Source organism: Echinococcus granulosus (assembly GCF_000524195.1).
Source record: "Echinococcus granulosus chromosome Unknown EG_S00024, whole genome shotgun sequence".
NCBI lineage: Eukaryota > Metazoa > Platyhelminthes > Cestoda > Cyclophyllidea > Taeniidae > Echinococcus > Echinococcus granulosus.
The window spans coordinates 649832-670674 of record NW_020170404.1 but is presented as its reverse complement, the minus strand read 5'-3'; the positions used below and the strand labels follow the sequence as shown (position 1 = coordinate 670674).

General features: G+C 41.6%; 3 protein-coding genes across 3 annotated transcripts in view; 1 reads left to right on the top strand and 2 right to left on the bottom strand. All coding sequences in view use genetic code 11, as the record gives it.

Annotated features, from left to right (window-relative positions):
- The window catches only part of EGR_04099 (Dual specificity mitogen-activated protein kinase kinase), a gene marked incomplete at both ends in the record, with an annotated part of 11166 nt that extends 3594 nt beyond the window's left edge, over positions 1–7572 (bottom strand). Inside the window, 7 exon segments of the mRNA XM_024493348.1 lie at positions 475–699; positions 1716–1871; positions 4436–4683; positions 6124–6163; positions 7077–7179; positions 7198–7280; positions 7411–7572. Coding sequence (XP_024352262.1) covers positions 475–699; positions 1716–1871; positions 4436–4683; positions 6124–6163; positions 7077–7179; positions 7198–7280; positions 7411–7572 — 1017 coding nt within the window.
- A 783-nt stretch (positions 7573–8355) lies between these two features.
- Positions 8356–15076, top strand: EGR_04098 (Striatin; the record flags this gene model as incomplete). The annotated part of the gene is made up of 10 exons (XM_024493347.1): positions 8356–8556; positions 8590–8914; positions 9028–9104; positions 9251–9332; positions 9816–9953; positions 11015–11668; positions 12266–12612; positions 13155–13461; positions 14180–14380; positions 14907–15076. 10 exons carry the CDS (start codon positions 8356–8358, stop codon positions 15074–15076), a joined length of 2502 nt encoding a protein of 833 aa, XP_024352261.1.
- Positions 15077–16828: 1752 nt separating this feature from the next.
- On the bottom strand, positions 16829–18541 carry EGR_04097 (Programmed cell death protein; the record flags this gene model as incomplete). Its single annotated transcript, XM_024493346.1, has 6 exons — positions 16829–16910; positions 17844–18008; positions 18041–18167; positions 18199–18322; positions 18358–18429; positions 18467–18541. 6 exons carry the CDS (start codon positions 18539–18541, stop codon positions 16829–16831), a joined length of 645 nt encoding a protein of 214 aa, XP_024352260.1.
- Positions 18542–20843: the final 2302 nt, after the last annotated feature.

Genomic DNA, 20843 nt, shown 5'->3' with positions numbered 1-20843 from the left:
AGCTCACTCTGTGCCGTGAAATTGGATCAGGACAAAGAGGTTCCAAATATTCACATTTTGAACTGGATTTAGTTAAGGGTGGCTTTGATGGAATACAGTTGATGTAAGAAGTATGACAATTAGTAGGTCCCAATAATTTTAGAATCAAAAGCCCTGACACGAGACTTGACAACCACTACAATACTGACGTTTGAAATTAGATATGCTGGTTGATGCTGTACTTATACATGATACTAGATGTGCGCGATTCCAAACAGTCCGCATTTTCCCATCTACTCACTAGCATCATTAATCTTCACCGAAGAACACCAACAACCACAAGACAAGGAGCAACACTACTGTCTGATTGGAGGTTACAAACAAGGAACCAGAGGGTGGGTAAAGCGTTTGAGAAACTGGAATCCATTGTCAAAATACGTCGCAATGCTTCACCTTTACCAACTCATAGAGCAAAAAAACGTGTAAGTGCCTTACATGTTTGAGAAGTTCAAACTGATTGACGAAGCTTTCGTAGGGGTGTTTACCAGTAGCCAGTTCAAGAAGCGTGAGTCCCAAACTCCAGACGTCCGCTTGAATACGGAAACCACCACCGGCGCTGCGACTGGGATCAATACGCTCGGGCGCCATATAGCGACAGGTGCCCGTGTTACTCTGGGCCATGGAGTTCTTCAACTCGCCCGACACGCCATAGTCGCAAACCTTCGCAGCGGAAAGAATTTGATAAACTAACACCAATACACACACAACCGTGATTAAAACACATCGGAAGAAGTTTGTTAACGCTTTGAATTCTACTACTCGTTCTCGGCTTCTTTAAATAGGATTTAGGAATCCATTGAAAATTCCTCCTCAAAACTGGTCATAAAATGGAAATTTTAGTCAAAGAAAGAAACAAAAAGTCAAGTGGTGGCATGTTAGAAGAAAGTAGAGGTAAAACAGTCTCCAGATTATAATACATGTAAAATGGATTAATTTAGGTGTGCGTGTGTGAAAGTAGACCTTCGTGAACAATGCGTATAGATAAGGCTGGGATTGATAAATCAGCTTTAGGAGCAAACTCCGTCCTCCCGCCATAATACCTGTCCGCTGAGACCTAGATACTTCAGAAGCTCTGTTTTGAAAATCACAGTGACTCCTCACTGGACCTACTAACCACAAACTTATAAAAAAACTGAAAATGCCAAAGAAGTGGATGGAAGCCACACTTTGGTATGCACAGAATAAAAACCGTGCCTTTGCATAGTATTTGGATGAAAAAAGTGAACTCGATTAAGCCTCAGTACAGCGACAGAAATGTGTAGGATGAGCATCGAGAAGATTTATGTCCACGCGCCGACATTTGTTTCGTTCCTTTAAGGGCAAATCCAGTCCTAACGCTGTAAAATCTCTCCGTAAGTATTCAACCTTAATTCTGCAGTTGTCCTTTATGAGCATTTTCATTAGGTTGGCTGAAGGAAACAAGGTGAAATTCTTTAACATCAACTATTTACTTCAAGCAGGGATCCAAAAGTGGGAATTTCAGCGAAGAAAAATGGGAACGATATTTAAAAATCCATATTTTAAGAAATCTAGACAATGACACGTAAATGCTACAAATGAATGGATTAGTGAGACAGACTTGTCACCATGACGGTAGAAGCAATGGAAAAGAGGTAAAACGACAAAATAGCAGCATTTTCTTATGGTTTTCGTTTAATTGGGCTCTTCCAACGAACCTTTACGTGCCCAGCGCGGTCAATGAGGATGTTGGAGGGCTTGACATCGCGGTGCATAGTCACAAGGTCCTTTCGCAGGTACTCCAGCGCAGTGACTACACAAAAAGCAATGTAGGCTAGGAGATTCTCCGGGATTATTTTTCCTTGTGCGTAAACCTGAAGAGAAAAGTGCCTGTTAGAATGGATAGACGGATTTTCAAACTGTTAGATTCCTATGAGGAGGAAAGCCATAACCCAGAGTGGGTGGAACTCACACTCTCCCTATTGTTTCGCAACTTTTATGCCGAATGTATCCGTTTTCTACCCTCTCTTTCCTCTTAATTATTCCACTCTGAAATGTGACAACCTCCATCGATACGTATGAGGTGTCGTGATGTATGAAATTGTTGATCATAGGAATCAAGATAGGGAAAATTCCCATTTACCTCAAATGAAAGTTATCAAGTTCCAGAGGTAGTTTTGCTATTAAATTGTAACTTCATTGCCTCCCTGTAAGTGGTAATTATCAAGTATTTCAATTCAAGTATAGTAGTCGAGTCTACACCAATGACTTGATAATTGATTACGTGAATATGTGAAGAAGAACGTGATATTTCCATAATTTTAAGGGACATTAAATTGGCTACAACAATGTCAGAGTTACTTGTATCCAATCAATTTCCTTTCAGCCAAGGATCGTCTTAGGAAAATTGGACCATTCCCGACTCAACGCGGATGCTCAAGCCTTTAAGGCTACTTCAATAATTTTGAATGCTCCTTTTGAAACATGAAGAACTGTGTAAGCGGTTCTACTATTTAAGCTCAAAAATGACAATGGGCAAAACTTCGTTAGTAAAAGACGGAAGAAATTATATAATTTCGTCAATTATTGCTACGGTTTCACCTCAAGAGGCATTTTTTTTTAAAGTTTCGACTACGTCTGTCCAGCATCCAGCTGTATCTGAGTCGTCTTTGATCAACAACTTGCGTGAGACACTAAGGGGGTTCTCAGATTTTCAAACGAATTTTCAAAGCTATCGCATACCGAGATCACTCACGAAAAATTTCACCTTAAAAAGCATGCAAGTCTATTTTTTTAAAAAAAGGGAACACGAAAGAAACAACCTCACAACCTAAAGGGCATTCTTATAACATTTATTTGAAGGAATTTCCAAGATATTTTGACATCTGGATATTTGTTATTCCTAGCAAAGTCACTTCTGTTTAATTAAGAATTATCATATTTAATTCAGTAAGAGAGTAGTACTTTTCATTTGTCACTTGAATCACTGCTAATGGAAAGGCAGCATAAATTTCGCGCCTAATCTTGGGTTTGCTAGAATTGTACACAAACATCTCATCCTGAAATGTAAAGGGTGTACTCAAGTGTCTGACAAAGATACAATCATCTAGCAAATCAAGAGCAAGAGAGAACTTGTCTTCTGGAAAACAAATGGCGCAGGAAAGGGACTGGTTTAGTAACCGAAGAAACGACAATATGCGTTGAAGAAGTGAACAAACGATAAAACCTAAAGATACCAATATGGTGATAGTGAGAAAATTATTTGACGAGTCAATGCTTTTCTACTCTGCTCCCGCAAATGTCATCGAACACGCCAGGTGTGTATCCGAGGTGGCTAACTTCATCTAGAGTTTATCATAGCATCCTCCAGCAAGAATAGAACCCCTACTTCAAGCGCTATTAATTGAAAGCAGCATAACTTCCTGGGCTGGTCTTTGATGATGCAGTATGCTGGGATCCATTTTAAAGAAAATAATTTAGCATCTAAGCAATTCAACATCTTTTAACTTGACAGGAGCAAGCTCATAATTTTGATCTCTTTCAGTAATCAAGGGCCTGTCTTAATATCCAGTGTCCCGTCAAATAGAAGGCAAAAGAGAAGCTTGTTCAAACTCATGCTAATAGTTGAAAAAGAGTGATATGAAGGGAATGATAAAAGAAATGCAAGACATTTTTATTCTAAAAAAGAGCATTTTTAACTTTGGGCAGGATAAGCTTTGATTGAACACACCTTTTATTAGGGTGTAGCAGTTAATTTTCCTCTAACACAGGCTCTGGTTGCAACCAAGATCTGGTTTCAGTGTCTCAAATTTCCATTGAATGTGGAGCAAGAACCAGAGCCTGTCCTCCAGAAGCGTCAATTAAGTAAAGGAGCTTAGTAGATCATAGGGACACCAAGCTACTGCATGAACACCTATTGCCTCTGCGATAAAGGAACAGGTCAAGGGAGGCGAATCCACTTCACAGAACTTTTCATAGGGGTATATCCATGAAAAAAAGAAACATTCGCGTCCAATTTAATCCTCTTTTTGGTAGAGAAACGAGAGCTTTCAAAATTAGAACCTTCTATAGATACCTTATATTAAAATACAAAAAACTTTTCTCCAATCAAGAGTGAGAGAGCTCACTTTCAAGAGGAAAACAATGTAGGGGGAAAGTAGGTCAAATAACGCAGAGAGGAGTGTGAGGCAAAGCCGAGAGTTTCTTAAAGTTTGGTAGTACCTTCATAAGGACAAGTGCCCTCCAACCGAATGCCATTTTTGAAAAACACAAAGGTGCATTAAGGGATTAAGAACTCCTCCTAATACCTCATATCCCATCAAACACAGAACAAGATAGCTTATTTGAAGAGAAAATAGTTTGGACATTAAAAGAATGTGCGAGCTATTACTCGGATGCATCATGTCACCACAAAAAAGTGAAAGCAGAGAGTGGGTACCTTTTGGAGAAATTTATCTAGGGAGTCATCCATCAGTTCCATGACCACCCAAAACTCGCAGCCGACGGAAAGGGCGCCGTAGGAGAGGACGGCGTAGGGGCAGGTGCTGGTGCGCATGCTCACATTCCAGTCGTTAAGAATGCGTGAGCGATCCGAGGTCTCTACTTCAAATGGCAGTCTCTTTACCGCAAATTCACACTTGCTCGGTGCGTGGTACATCCGATGGACCCGCGCATATTCTCCTCGACCTTCAACGAAAAAATATTTTGCTTAATAGAAGTATGATATGAAGTGTCAAGACCTGTCGGTCAGTTGACCAAGATAGCCAGAGCTATTGCGAATCAAGGGTTAGGTAGCTCTATCAGAGTTGCCGAAATTAAGTGAAACTACACACAGACCATGAGAATGAAGGCAGTTCCTTCGACTAAATATAACTATGAGGAACGCTAAGGAATCAAGGCTAGACAGCTTGTCAGAGACAGCAATCTAATTTAAACGGTTGCCAGAAATTAAATGTAATTGGAAACGTAAGCACCGACAATGCTTCGCCTAGTAAGATGGAATACAGATTCCTATAAGGCACTAGAAAAGTGGTATTTTCTCAGACAGCCAGCCCCATTGCAAATCTTTCGGTTATATCTTCTTAAATTATGGACGAAATGGAGCTAAAAATGCATCGAATACTAGAAACGGAAAATGAGTTATAAAAACGCGATAGCATCTCAATCATTCCAGCACGAATGTCGGAGCCACTAAAGATCAAAGATTAGGAAACCCTGTTATTGGGAGTGAAATCAAACAAAGTAAGATTCGATAGTCAACCACCTGAACACAAATAATACCTCATATACCACTGATAACATGAACTAAGGATTAGAAAGACCCAATGTGGATACCGGAGACATATTAGATGGAATCCCAACTGCGCTTGAATAATTGAACATAAAAATGCCACACTTAGAGAAAACACTAAACAAATTTCCACTAAGCTCCAATCGGTTAGTCAAAGGTAAAACTACTATATACCAGTTACCAAGGTTGTTAAGCGGAACTGCAGTCGAATCTTATTTGGATTTTCCAGTACCACGAAAACTTATATTGTTTAGGAGACTGCGTTCTTGGATGCTGCGAATCCGATTTAGGTGAATCTCTCCCTGTTAATGAAGTCGTCCGATAGAATGGTAATCAGAATACAGTAAGTGACATCAAAAGTGATCAGCTTAAGGAAAGTACAACCCAAATGTCCATGACTGATTCGAAATGTGACTTCATATGATGACTGGAGCGACTGCAAAGGAAGAGTAGGAGAATTCTGTCCCAGTTAATAAAGCCACAGCAAGCAAAGTTAGGGTGTAAATGGGTTAATTTGACACCAAAAATGACTGACAAAGTAGAGCGATAAAACGATTTTTACAGCACGATTCGAAAGCGGCAGAATCTCAATCAGTGGGTTATGGGTGACGGACGGAGCTAAGGCGAGTTCTAAAGAACTCTACCCCGGCTATTAAAGCCATAGCAACAGGATTTCCAGTTGGCATTGTGCTATGATAAGCAGTACCACATACAAGCATACAGGTTACGTAACACACCACTGCTTTTGAAAACTATATCTCACAAGCTAATATCAAACTTGAATAAATCTTAGCCAGATCTCTCGTGGCGAAACAAATCGCATATAGATATTCTACCTTCTGTTGCCAAATCTTTTATGAAAAAGCGCACCAAAACCTAAAAAAAAGATCAAAGGTTTAGCTTAAAGTACTCTATGCTACAGAGAATAGTATAGCCGAACTAAGTTAACGCTTAGGTGACAATATTCCAGTGATATCGAGTTAAATGATGTGAAAGTCAATATTTTCATTAAATGCCCAATAAGGTAGTTTAAGCAACTTTTGTACCACGGCAATACGATTCAATAAATCAAGAAAAACGAGCGGCTTGTAGGATAGAAAAAAGTGGATCAAATCAAATTTTAAGCTGCAAGGGCTGGATAAAATCTCCAGTTATCCCTGTAAACTCTTCCGCTAAAAGGTTGAACCAAGGAAAAATTCCCAACTCAGTAGTTAAATAGTGCTCTTGAGATAAAAAATTGGACAATCAACGATTCCAAGTGGATGCCACTACATAAAAACAGAAGACATTTTGCAATCCAAGTTGGATCAGGGAAAGAATGCATAAAAATAAATTTTGATGGAGGAAAGGTAGTATACTTATGAGATTTGTAGGATAAAATTAAAATTAGCTTTTATGCAAAGCAATCCCATTTCTCGAACTCCACTCACTATGACAAAGTAAGCCATACTATATGAAACAGCCCACAAAGATCATATTACAATACCTATTTAAGATAGGTAGGAATCGTGCTATGTCAAGAACACTAAATAATAGTTCGAGGACAATGGACACATGAACCGAAACCGGCAAAATCTCAAAACACCGCAAATCGACGTTAAAGGACCAATAAAGGATACTTTTGAAAATAATGCTTCCGTATAATTGTGCACAAAAACGTGGAGAGGATCATTAAAATGCTAATCAAAACAGCCTATAAAAAATCACTTACATTTACTTAAATCCAAATCGCATGTGATGCGGTCAAATAATTTCGCTTAAATATAACTGTTATCCAACAAAAAAATACTTTCAGAAAGATGGTAAAAAATTCCGATGAAACAGCGACCACAACTCCGCTGTCAACGATGAAAATGGAAAACTCTGAAAAGTAACTTGCCAAACCATCATATCTAAAAAACCAAAGTGACGAAATCCAAAGTAAGTCGCCAAAACTTACTGCAATGATGCAAATTTTGAGACGATTATCGAGCATTACGAAGAGACATACAGTCTAATAATTAATACCAGTAGGAGGCAACTAGGGATATAAGAAGCCCGACATGAAATGACGAAGAAAAAAACACGACAAAAAATTAAAAAAAAGGACAGAAATTCGGTTCCGCACCTAATTCTTCTTTCACCTCCAAATCTCTTGCATCTATTGTGACTTTCTGACCGTTAATAATGACATCAGTACGATTGCTGAGCTGAGTGCTAGGCCCAATTTCAACCGGCAATATAACACCAGGAATGCGACGAGTTTCGCCAAGATTCAGCGGCAATGGCCTACGAACGGCTGACATTCAGAGCGAGGAAAATAAATGCGGAGACACCCAGCCAGAACTCGATATTACAACACAACACAAACAGCCCGCCGTTAGATAAACTTTAGGAGAGGTTGTAAATGAATGTGTAAAACGCACTGCACTAAATTAGAACAGGCCAACAATGCCAAAAATGCAACTCTTTTAAAACTGTTTTGTCTAAAAAAGCTTTAAAATAATTTTTAATAATAAAATTTTGCACAATAATATATTTACCTGTCATAGTTTGACAAAGCATTTGTTTGAACATTTAAGATTACTGGGTATTAAGAAGAAAAATATAACGCGTAATATTTATATTTTTTTTTGCCGCCGGATCATTGAGACTTAAGTGTGATGGAGAGGCACCATTTGTCTTGCTCTAATCTGTAGTCGACTAATACCAGTTCAAAAAGGAGTTGTTCACTGCGTTTTTACAAAATTCTCTTTCGTTGACATCAACAGCAATTTAGGTTACATCGAATTAATTAATGTTTCCTTTTAGATAATTCGTTTTTCGATTTTAAAATGAGAGTAACAGAATGCCTCTAATTTTCCTCTGTAGCCCTTTCATTTCTGCTTAACTGTTGGTTTTATATTGTACTCATATAGACAACCTTTTCTACTTTTGGCCTTCTTTTGTAATTCGCGAACCAATCGTGCCATATTTAAACGGTTTATTTAACTTTTGCGGTGTATTTAAAGTTTGGTGATTGCGGTGCCTTAGAGTTGATTGGTCAAGTTATTGTGGTAGATGCTTTGTGGCAGTGGCCTTTTCACGTGATGGAGTCGATTGCTTGCGTTCAGCCAAGCGACGGTGCTGATTATGAATGTAACGGGAAGAACTCGGGTCTCAATGAGGTCGCATTCGACTCCCAAAAGTGTGATTACAGCATATACGGGATCCTCAACTTCCTTCAAAGCGAATGGACCAAAATGTCAATTGAACGTTCTCGTTGGGAATTTGAGCGAGCTGAGTTGCAGGTAAGTTGTAAATTATCAGTAGGAAATTTGTAGTCAAGGATAACCGTTTTACAAAACGAAAAAATTGGATGTGAAAACTTGAAGAGTGATCTTGTTCGTCGAATTAAAATGCTTGAATACGCACTGCAACAAGAAAGGTTTAAGAATTATTCCTTGAAGCATCCGAATGAACCCAACACTGACAACGGCTACAAGGATAGCCAAGAAGGTTCCGCCAAAAGAGATGGATTGAGTACACTTGAACGCGCTCGTTTGCGAGAGTACTTGACACGCATTGGAATGAAAAAGTTGTCGAATGAAATGAGAGCTGCTAAGGTGAAGGAATTGTTAGGCATTTCGCCAAACAGTGAAACGTTAGGTATGTTGTACAAAGTAAAATATGCAGGTCATGCATCTTAAAACAAGAGTTTTTACATTTTGTAGTGACCGAGTAGTAGTTTTTGTGTATTGCTATATCTGCCGCAATTTCAGCCTCAGAAATTGGTTATCTGGCTCCAAATTTATCATCCGACCCTCGAGAGGATGGTGCTTTAACTAAGTTCTGCCTGGTATGTTTTGCTTCCTTTAGCTTAAAGATGCAGGTTTTAAGTGTCCATTTAAGCTCTAATACTCCTTTCTTCATTACTTTTACGCATTTGATTATATACCTTCCTTGGACTGAGGACATGTTAATTTTCACTTGCATGTGACAAAGAACTCCGGTGATGACTCCACCGGTGCACACGAAGAGGCGGCCAGCGCTCTCGCAGAATTTGACAAACTCGTTGCACAGCAGGGTAAATTTGTTCGTTCTTAACCACTTTGGTCTTTCCTTTACTGGTTTTTGTTCTGCTAATTTTGTCTTAACACTTACGTCAGCAAGTAGTAAATTAACTTACTTCCCTATTTTCATTTATGCTGCTTTTACTCACGATTTAACCATACAACTTTGGACGTATATTGGCTTAATAGGCGCTAACCCTCTTAGAGCTTGTGTACACTTTATAATAACTTGTACCTGGTTTCACTTGGAAGCAGATCCTAATATTACACAATCCCATATTTGGCTTTCAGTCTTTGATGTTTTCAAAGCGATTTTGTTCCACACTTCTCGAAATTACTTTCATACTTGTTACTGAGACGCTAATGTGCTGTATCCTATTATGTTTATGGCTTTACAGGAGGGGTTTTTTTTCAGATCGACATACGCCTTTGTTGGTAATTTAATTGCGCGCTAAGTTGAATAAGTTATGGGACTTCATCCCTCTTCTTCTTCCCAGGTGGTGATGTGAATGCTTCAGTTGATATAGATATTCTCGCTGATTCCTTCACTGTCAACATCATGGAACCACCAAGAAGTTGGACGTCTGGCGACCAATCCGCTTTTGTCGATCGACTGAAGGAGCATTATCGGCTGGGTAAGTTGTGGTTGATTGCGTGTAAAATTTTTTTAGGTTTATGTACATAGCTAGGTTTTAAAACTGCTTAGGGTATGTTCTTTTGTCATAAATAGATTCACTCCTTTTGATGCTATTCTATATTTTCTGGAATCTCTTTTATTCCGAAGCTCGGTGATTTTCATCGTTAGGTAACATTGTATATTTATAATAATGGCATTTCACCCAGACAGTTACTTTTTGGGGTCTATCAGGGCTTTTTAAATAGCATTAAAATATACAGCCATCTGATATCACTTTCTATAAGGGGGATCCTTTGGGATTTGGTTGTATTGTTGAATAAACGTTGCCTTTGAAATCTTCCAATTTAGAGCTCCTTCCTTTCATTTTATCGTACACTTCTTGGAATCCTAAATTAGCTTTTGGGGTGCTTTAGTCTGCACGATATTTTCTAATATTGCGCCTTGTTAAAGGCTTTTCAAGGTTGTTTCATACCTCATTGATGCAGTGTAACTTTTTCGTGTAGTAGTTTATTTTTGAAATCTGTTACTCGGGGATTCGTATATATTCGTTGACGATACGTTCAATACACCACTAAGTTGGTGTCCTTCTTCAAATTCCTTAAGTCCTAATTAGCTCGAATTGCACCAGTTACTCTCAAATTTAAGTATTTTCGCTATTTGTTCAAAGGTTTGATTTGAATACTGGTTTTCAAACATTTGTGCTATTTGAATTAAGTATATGGGAGGTCCCAAAATGCATACCATGCTATCCTTTAATAAAATTATTCTTCAGAGTTTAATGACCTGATTGCTCCTACTAATTACTTTTGTTTGAGAAGTTGTTCTTAATCTGCCTCATAGATTCATCCTTTAGATGTATTTCCTTATCCTTTGAGCTTTGTGACTTTGTAAACTAAATTTCCGAGTTCAGTTGTGTGTCTCAGTAAATCGCCACGGTTTGGGCATTGTTGCGACCGTGGGATATCTATCTTCCCATCTTCATGCTCTCTTCTGTTATTTGATAAGTTTATCCAGTTAACTTCCAACTACATGGCCCCTTGTAAGCTATTTTCTTTTAAGGCCTACCGATCAACCGGGTCTCGCAGTCGCAGCAGTCTAAACCCTCATTCTCTGAGGATATCCCCATTCCACCACACGCCTACGACGAGATGGAGCTCTTTGTCAGTCAAGGCCGTCGATTTCAGTCCCACACTACCTCCAGCATCAGCAATACGCAGCAAGGCTTGTCGGGAGGCGTGCTCCTTGCAGCCGCCCGAGCTGCCGAAGACAACGATGGTAGCGGTAGCAGCAGTGGTGGTCTAGGCGATCTAGCTAGTCTTACTTCCGCCTCGGCACTGGACAATCTAGACGGAGTTGTCCAGACTGCCTCACAACATTTTCACCAACAGCAACTACTTCTCCTTCACGCTGTGGAGGGGGCCGGAGTAGGTGTCGGCGTTGGCGACTACGACGATGATGCGATTGCAGCAGCGGCCGCCAAGGCGTCACCTGCCTGGACAGCCAAGTACACATTGAGGGGCCATTTTGACGCCATTAGGGCGGTGACTTTCCACCATGCGGATCAGATCCTCCTCACGGGCAGTGAGGACTGCACTCTCAGGGTGTGGAGTCTTGCAAAGAGGGTGCAGGCTAAGAAATCCTCCTGTTTGGATGTTGAACCGGTGAGATTTGTTTCTTGCGCCGATATTGATTGTCCACTCGCTTCCCAAAGCGGTGAAGCATTACTTGGAGGCAGCAAAATTTGGTGGTGGTAGCGAACGTTTTCAAATTTTTGCTGCCCTTTTGAATTTGTTTGAAAATGCGCACTAAACAAACAGTAGTGTGGGTCTATATTAACTGTGAAAACTAGGTATGACTAGAGTTTGAGTTAAGGCATGTGCGGTCTACTTGGGCTCAATAAGAGAAACCCATTTGTAGACTATCATAATGAATGATATAACTCGTGCTTGGTGTTCGGCGTTCAATTTGTTCTTTTGTGTTCAATTCGATGTCAACTTACCTTTTCGGTTATCTTCGTCAAAGGCGTTCTTTTTCAATCGCCTCACCTGTCATGAAGTAATTGATTGAAGGTATTAAAAACCATACCAGATTAGGTTAATTCGGTAAACGACACCACTTTTGAGACCAGTATAGCATATCTGCCAGGCTACTTATTCCTCAGTTGCTTTTGAAGATGATCCTGAGATAAAGATATCAGTAACTATCGAAGTTTGAACTAAGCAAATGCGGTGGTGTAAAATGTTGTTCTGATGTAGAAGCGTCAAGGCAAAATTGATTGAAGTGGAAAAGCCTTAAATAACGGTGCCTCAGAATCAAATAGGAACCATTGGGAATTGTGGAGTGATCACTACTCACCCTCGGGTTTGACTTTCCCTCTGATGCAGGTGTACACCTGCCGGGGTCATACTGCCCCTCTTCTCTGCGTAGCGCTGCTCAGCATCTCGCCGGCAGGCAATGATAACATCGCTTCCGGCCGCAGTAGCCCCTTAGAGACCGCTCTGGAGCTAAACTTTGCCTTCTCCGGCTCGCTAGACGGCGAGATCCGCTCCTGGCGCCTCGGCGGTCTCCAACTCATGCTCTACGAGGCCTTTGATCCCAGCGTTGGTGGGCCCCTGTTGAAGGGTCATTCCAACGCTGTCTGGTCCATTGCTGCTCGCGTGAGTGCATCCTCTTAGTTTCGTCCTACGTTGTTATCACTGGCCATATAAGTATACATACTTGGGTTCCTAATCGTCTTGTGTTACTATTGCGTGATATTTTAAAGCAAAAACCGATAACTGTGACATGTCTAGTTTAATATCGAATGGTCGTGTTAAGTTTAATTATTCTAGTACTGGGCTTTGTAAGTCTACGTTAACTGTATGCAGTTACCATCGAAGAAGCCATTGGAGCTAGGAAAGTCAGGGAAATGATATCATCGCAGATTACACTTTAAAGCTTGTTTGGTATGGGATTTTGTAGATGAGTGGTCTGATGAATTAGTGATGGCGTTTCTGAATTTAATATTGACTAGCAGCCTGAGTCGGGAATAAATATTTGCCTCTAGTCTCAAATCTCTTAACTTCGTCGTCAAACCGGTTTTGCTGGAAAATCCATCTACTATCCGCTCTTACTTCAAGCTGTCACGGCCGCCGTCATTGGAGTTATTAATACACTCTTGATATAGTGAGGTTTGTTTCTTATTCTTCCTTACCTGCAGGCTGACGGCACAGTATTGTCTGCCTCAGCCGACGGAACCGTTCAATTGTGGAGCACATTTCCAGCCTTGCTGCAGCAACCGCAGCAGGCTTTCAAGCGCGATACGCGGGTGCTTTCCGCCGACCGGGTCTTTCGACCTCTCTCTGGCGCGCAAGCCACCACCACCTCTACTGTGCCCACCTCAGTTCTCTTCCTCCCCTCTGATGACTCCGCTTTTGCCGTTGGATTGACCAGCGGCGACGTCTGTGTCATCCATCTGGAAACCGGAAAGCAGATACACTTCTTCGAGTCGACACCATCCAACTCAGGTATCACATACAGATATCCCTGGTTTTAATTATGCTTCTGGCTTATCAATCGCAATATTTGACTGTCGGGTAGTAAAAAAAGATTTTGAGTAATAATTTATCAAACGCACCATTCACTCACATTGTATTCCCATTTCAATGGCTTTTTTAGCCCCACTATTTTATTGTTACGAATTTTGTTTGTGATATGTTGCTTCAATGTCTGCGACATTGTTCTTGAAACCTGGCGTCAAATCCACTTCTCCGAGTCAACGTCTTCCATCCACAGACATCCAGGGGTGCTATCTGTTTATATTCACACAAGAATTTGCTGTTGGACGCCGGTAATCCACTCGACTGAATACTAGGCTTTTGATGTGTGGTCAAAAAGTACCAAAAGTGGTCAGATTATGTCCATTGTGAATAGCCTTTTTGGAGCTATTTGAGAACTCAAATATCTGCATTGTAAAATGAAGGAAGTTCGAGTAAAGGCTGAATGTCGCTTGAAGCTAAACTGCATTTATTGAGACTTTCAGCGAGAAACCCCTGCCAAAATCAGAGTTGCAATGCGTGGTTCCCACGTCGCCGATTTTCTTTGTCGAACTAACTTGTGATGCTCGAAAACGGTTTATTCTGTTACGAAAGGCATATATGGTTAGTTATAAGCCGGCCTACAACCCCTCTAGTGTCTATCAGTTACATTGTAAGTTTACTGAATTTGACCCCCGCCTTCCTTCAGCCGATGTGGCAGAACCACCAGGCTCAGTGAACGCGCTGGCTGTACACCCCACCCTTCCACTGCTCTTCTCGGCCCACGAAAACCGCCAAATACGTTTCCTGGACACCGCGCAGGGCACCTGCCTACACAGTATGGTTGCGCATCTCGAGGGCGTTACCACCCTGGCCGTCGATCCACGGGGTCTTTTTCTCCTCTCTGCCAGTGAGTTATCCCCATCTCTCCTTCCCTACTCTGATGATGTTCTTGAAACTTTCATTGAAATTAGCATCTTCAGACTTGAGTTGATGGTGGGATTTCTTCCACCGAATTTCCACTCAGGATGACCTACATCGGCCTCAGTCACCATTACTGTTTGCGCATATGGAATTTGTAGAACATTCACATGGAAGCTCAAGAGTGGTACTGCCATCTACCTGAATTCTAAAATATAATACTTTGCGATTCCTTGCATCTGAACGGGCACTTTTCTGTTGATTAAGCCCTAAGTCCTTCAACCCATGAGGACGGACAGGGCATTCCGGTCTAAAAGCAGGCCGATGTGTCCTTTGACTGAGTACAAGGGAGCAGCGAGACCGGTAGCTTAGGTCATATTAACAAGACTCGTGAGAGGCTGAACATCTCCTGTAGTTATAACACACGACCAAAACGGATGTCGATATTGTTATGCTCAAACGTCACGGCTGGGGAGTTCAAGGGTTCACTTTTTCCCCACCTTCTCTCTGCACAGGTCATGACGCATCCATTCGTCTCTGGGACGTGGAGACACGAACCTGTGTGCAGGAGTTCACCAGCCACCGAAGAAAGCATGACGAATCGATCCACTCGGTGACCTTCCACCCTACACTGCCGCTAATTGCCAGTGCGGGCGCTGACGGGCTTGTGAAAGTCTACGTCTGATCCCTCTCTTCCCCTCTTTCTCATGTATATGACCCATGCGTCTGTCCGTTCCCTTACTCAATCCTTCACCTCTCCCTACTTACCATTGCCATCATTTACGTGCCTAATCAATCGTCTACAATCACGCCTATTTCTAACCACTTTAAACCGTAACTTCACGGCATTAAATTGAGGTATCATCTATCCTCTTCGACTTATCTTCTAATGTCTGCTTGTCCCCTTGCCTTATTGTCACATCTTCATGATGATCTGATGTCGAGGGCTGTATTTGGAGTTTGGTGTTGCTTGGATGCAGTCGTTGTATTTGTGTTTTGAATGGACTAGATCATCTCGAATCGCCGTGGTGGAATTTACTTTTGACAAGCCTAGCTTTGGCTAGGCTTCTCGATGCTGGGACATCCGGAGTCCACTTAAGCAGCTGGAATGCTTTCACTTTTGCAGAGTGAAAAGAGGGGGGATTCGCGAGGTCTGTTGATGGTTTGCTGCCTCGGTGGTGCCTCATTGTTCGCTGGAATCTTTTGGTCTATGCGATCGGCCAGGAAGCAGGCGGCGGAGTTTCTGGTTCCGGTGGTAATATTTAAAAGCACTTTTCTAACAAATTTGGGTGAATTAAAGTCCATACGTTCAGTAGTTGACAGCTGCTTCAATTTTAGCAGCTGCTGGTGCTGAATTCCTGGGATCTCCGATCCCTCCATTAAGGCATTTTGTTAAAATTAGTCGATGGTTGTACTTTTACTTGTATTTTGTGTTTTTTATACCTGGTACCACAGATTTTCATTACCTCAGCTCTGAGTTGTCAGCATGCGCATATTGCTTTCCTCTTGTTTTGATCCTAAATCTAACGCGCGGATGCAGTGTCAATAACTTTTAGGGCCAAATTGTTGTTAGTATGAAAGACTTAATTGATTGCTTACGTCTAAGATTGTTTACATTGTACGGAAACGCACCCTCTTTCGATAGGGAACAAAGTGGCTATGAAGAGCCATTGATACACAGGTTTCTCTGCACCTCTTTGGAACAAGCATTCACAAGAAATATCCTTCATGGTGGGGAGCCAAGGAATCTTTACGTAGAGGTTGTCATCGCCTGAGAGTAGAATTGGACCGGTCCTCGACTCATTCAGCAACTTGTCAATAAGTATTAGGTGACAAAAAATGCACTAATCGCTTATCAAGCTGAAATCAAAACCTCAGCTCGTAGGTTGATGGGGGGAGCGGCGACGCTCAATTCCCCTGGAATTGTCTTGAAAGGATTAGTTGGACACAGAAGCCAAGCATCTTCGCTTTTAGGTGCTCAAAGTTCCTGACCTCGAGCCCCATTTGAGGTTAGCCAAGATTTACGCCCTTTCCCTTCCCACCTTTTAATAAAATCACCTCCTCTACTTGCCTTCAGAAACAAGGCAGTGCACAATCGCTGATAAGCCCCTCTCGACTCGCTTTGAGGGCATTGCTAGCAGGCACGGTGTTGAGTTTCGCGATTACTGGCTCCTTGGTGGGTGGCGTGTGGTTGGTCCTCGGCAGACCCTCCCTCCAATCACTAAGCTCGGAGCTCAACTCCCGCATTCCCAAACTCAGACCAGCGTCGACGAATAAAAACTTACGCACCGAGTTTGCGTCCTTTAGAGAGCTCTTCACCTACCTTCAAGATGAGGAGAATGCTAATAAAGTCGAATAAACTGCGTCTGTTTATTTACTTAAAGTTTGTGCTTTGGAGGAAAATAGCATCACAAGCGTAAAAAGGAGGAGGAATAATTTAACGAGTGTTGCGAATAAAGAGAAGTATCAGATTGGTCTGCTGCACTAGCATGTTGGCGCTTGCGTACAGTTCGTTGGTTCTAAAATCATGAAAAAATGCAAGTAGTGATCGGTGTCTGCGTTTTGCTACAAATACTGACGTTCCAGTAAGGTTAAAATGACACAATTTCAAAGATAGCCAACGGGAGTGGGATGAAGGAGGTGCCCAAGTTTTGCATCTCAGCTGGGGGTTCGCCGCTCCTACTCAGCTGATACCTCAACTCGAGGAAGATTTGCATACAGAAGCAGCAGATGCCTTATTCTGTTATCCGAGGGGATGTGATATTCGGAGTACGCGACACCAAAAATCGGTGGCAAACATATGTTCTGGTATGGATAAAACTTGCTTAACCACATATGACGGGGAGATTTATATCACCTTTTAATTTACTAGCATCCGAATGATTGGTTAAGAGAATCAGCAAACAGGTGCACTACGACGATTTAATCATAGAAATAAGGTATATTTGACTCAGAAAAATTCACACATGATACAAAGCGTAATCGAGCAATAAACTGCAATCAGAACTCATTAGGCCCACGTGCTAAGCTAAATAAACAAGCATAAGAAGTTACCAGCACACTTGAGCAAAATAGGGGACTCCCATGGATGAGTTCACATCACACCCATCATGATTAGTCATGGGGCTTCGAAAATAATATCACAACGTACGACAGGTATCCGAAGTGCCTGCGATGATGTTCGAGAAACAAGTCGTTTTAGGGGAAAGTGGGTGGTCCATAGTGCCGTATTCGTCACCACAAATAATAGAGTGGAAGATATTTAGGCGGAAACAGCGTAATTAAGTCAATTTACAAAAGTGGTTCATTGAGAAGTTAGGGCAAACCCGCCGATGTACAAACAGGATGCATCTGTTTACGATACTTCCCGAAAGAGACAACAGTTGAGCATCAACAAGTAAAAATAAATAGTTTACCGAAATAGGCACATCAATAGTGCTACAAAAACGTACTTGTGGTCGCGGAAAAAGCCCTTGAGAGCACTACTAAATCTCTTTGAATAATCCACAAAGTTAACTGTGTGCCCATCCAAGTCCTGAGATATGACTCCCTGCGACATAGCACTGATAACCGAGCGGATGCAGTCGAGGAAGTTTTTAATGGCACCGGCGATTTGTCTTAGAGGAATCATGTAAATTATTGCGCTTACTTAATCAAATCGATAAATTCATTCCGACTAGAGATTTCTGAAGGGATGCGACTCAGTACCAGCTTTAGTTCGGCAGCATACTTTTCGAGATCATATGTGTGTGGAACAATCGATGTATACATAGGAACTAGAACATTATCTACAAAACCACAAACTACTTTCATTATCCAGAGCTGAAAGGCGCAAAGACATTTCTTCAATATCAACGCAGTCTTTCAGACCAAACCTTTCCATAAAGCCCCGAAGAAAAATCCACGTAAAGCCGGGTAAGGTCCTCTCAACCTTAAATATAGATATGGCACATATCAGCTACATACGGAATCAAAAGATCTTCGTACATTGGCTACATCTGCTTGCATCTTTTCGAATCCAACGGCATCATTAGGGTGCTGGAGAAGCATTCTTAGGTTCTGGAAAGTTGCTTACAGGAGACTTTACTTGAGCTAAAGTGAGTTTAATGGGATCCGGGATCGGAGACGACGAGCCACCGGCGGGAACCATTTCAGCCAATTGAACACAAAGCGACGCTCCTGTTTCTTGCTTATTCAAACAATGACTGATCGAATTTCTTGAGTAACAACCAGCAATATTTGTTACTTTTGTTGCAAAAATGTGAATTTTGCATCAAGTTTGACCTAATTTATCAAACCATTGTGAGCGCATGGATTTCATTCGTAATTCTCAAAGCAGCATTTATTAAAACTGTATATAACAAAGTACTAAAAATAACAAGTATATAGTAAGTTGGTTGCCTACCTCTGGTTTTGGTCAAGGGTTCCTTTGTTTTGGCTATTTTACGTGGCCTAAAGGGCTGGCCTTCGGGCCATGCCAGCAGCCCCAATACCTTCTGTAGTTGGGACATACATGTATTCTGTCCGAGTATTGTGTCTTCTTTCGTCTTCAGGGAAATCCCTGAGGGCTTCACTAATGGCAGTGAAAAGCAAACCAGATCCTAGTAGACATTTGTCCTAATTCCCACTATTGGGTGATAAAACTTAGTGGGGAGAAAGAAGTGCATATGCTTAAGATAGGCGAATTGTTGGTGACGCCAAACAGAAGGAGTGAAATTGACGTTTACCTTCAGTGGCTATTTCAGTCCCACGTTCTACAGGAAAGCTATAACAGCTGAAGTGACACTAGTCGTGAACCATCCAGTAAAACTTCGTTACGTAGTTTCCATACCGCACCTACATAAAGCTGACGATAAAGTGAGCACTCAATACCCCTTTAACTTTTCTACTAGCTGGATAGAACCCATATAGATATGACTGGGCCGTTCTGAAGTGAGAACAGCTTGACAAGGAGGAACAGATGCGAAAACTTTTTTCCCACGGACCTGTGTTAATCCTCTTCCTTCCTTACACGAATTTGCTTTTAGGTCAGTATTCCTTCGTCCATATAGTGATACGCATGATGGTCAGCACTTTTTCCTATTCCTGAATTCAAGTTTTCAAGCTGGACGAAACTCCAGATGCTGTTAAATTGCCTGGAGGGATTAGCGATGTTATGGTCAAGTATCGCCTCGGAGACATGGCAATTTGATGACTAGTGCGGCCGAGTCGCAGAGGTTTCCCTATAGTACCGACAACACTGTGATGGCTGAAGCGGGAGCTTGACTATGGAGGGCTCCGGGAACGACGCGTAAAAGAGGAGAGGGGCTATGTAATACGTCGGTTGGTTAACTCTCGGTTTTAGTGAAGGGTCTCTTTGTCTTGACCATTGTACCTCGCTAGGTGGGCTTGCCTCTAGACCATGGCAGTAGCCCCGACATCTTGGGCATGTCAATTATATATGCTCTGCCCGAGTGTTATGCCTTCTTTTGTCTACGGGGAAGTCTCGGGGCGGTACAAGCAGTTCTTTTAATAAACTAACTCGAAAAATTTGGTGGAAGTTCAACCACACATTCCACAAATAGTAACGGCCTAAGTGTGTACATTCGAGTTTGCCAGAACAGGTTAGGAAACGTCTCAGCTCATTCTACGCCTGATCTTTTTTCAGTCCCCATTCTGTAGAATTCAGGGTGGTCTACCCTGACTGATATGTCCACGTAGCCTAATATGCATTTAAACAAGGTATGTTGTAATACGATAGTGGTTTATCCCTCGGTTCTGGTGAGGCGCCACTTTTGTGCTTTGAATTAGCCCCCTCGTACCTCGCTGGGTGGGCTGGCCTTTTGGGCCATGCCAATAGCCCAGACACCTTCTCCGTGCTAAATATGTGTATTCTGCAGGAGTATTGTGTCTTCTTTCGTCTTCAGGGGGTCTCGGGACGCTACAATATAGTTATGATAATTGTGGTTAAGAATTTTACTAAGTATAATTCTCTACAAATGTTATTTTGTCTTTGATGTGGGTGCTGGCCAAGTTTATCCAATTGTAATTTCTTTAGTTTATGTCAGTCCCTAATCCCCTTCAACATAGTTCAAATAGTACCCTAAATATTCAGCGTACCGAGTCATCTCTGAGGTCGTAAAAAGTCATAGTGTTATGGCAGAAGTCATATAACTGATGTGATGAAGAGCTGAGGCTATTATCATGGCCGAAGGTCCATGCAGCCAAGCCGACTTACATGCTGTGGAGACTTAAGTGGCCCCGCAATCAAATCCAGAGTTTAACTACCAATCAAAACACACCGCAAGTAGCATTTTTGAAAGATTATTTTGTCTAGCAATTGATGAACTTGTCTACTTTATTCCTGAATGAAGTTTAATTTGCTTCAATTTGAGGGGTCATTTTAATTTATCATCCTTACAGACTAAAAAAAGTGTATATTTTTAATATTACGGAGTGAAGCAGAGTTTGGC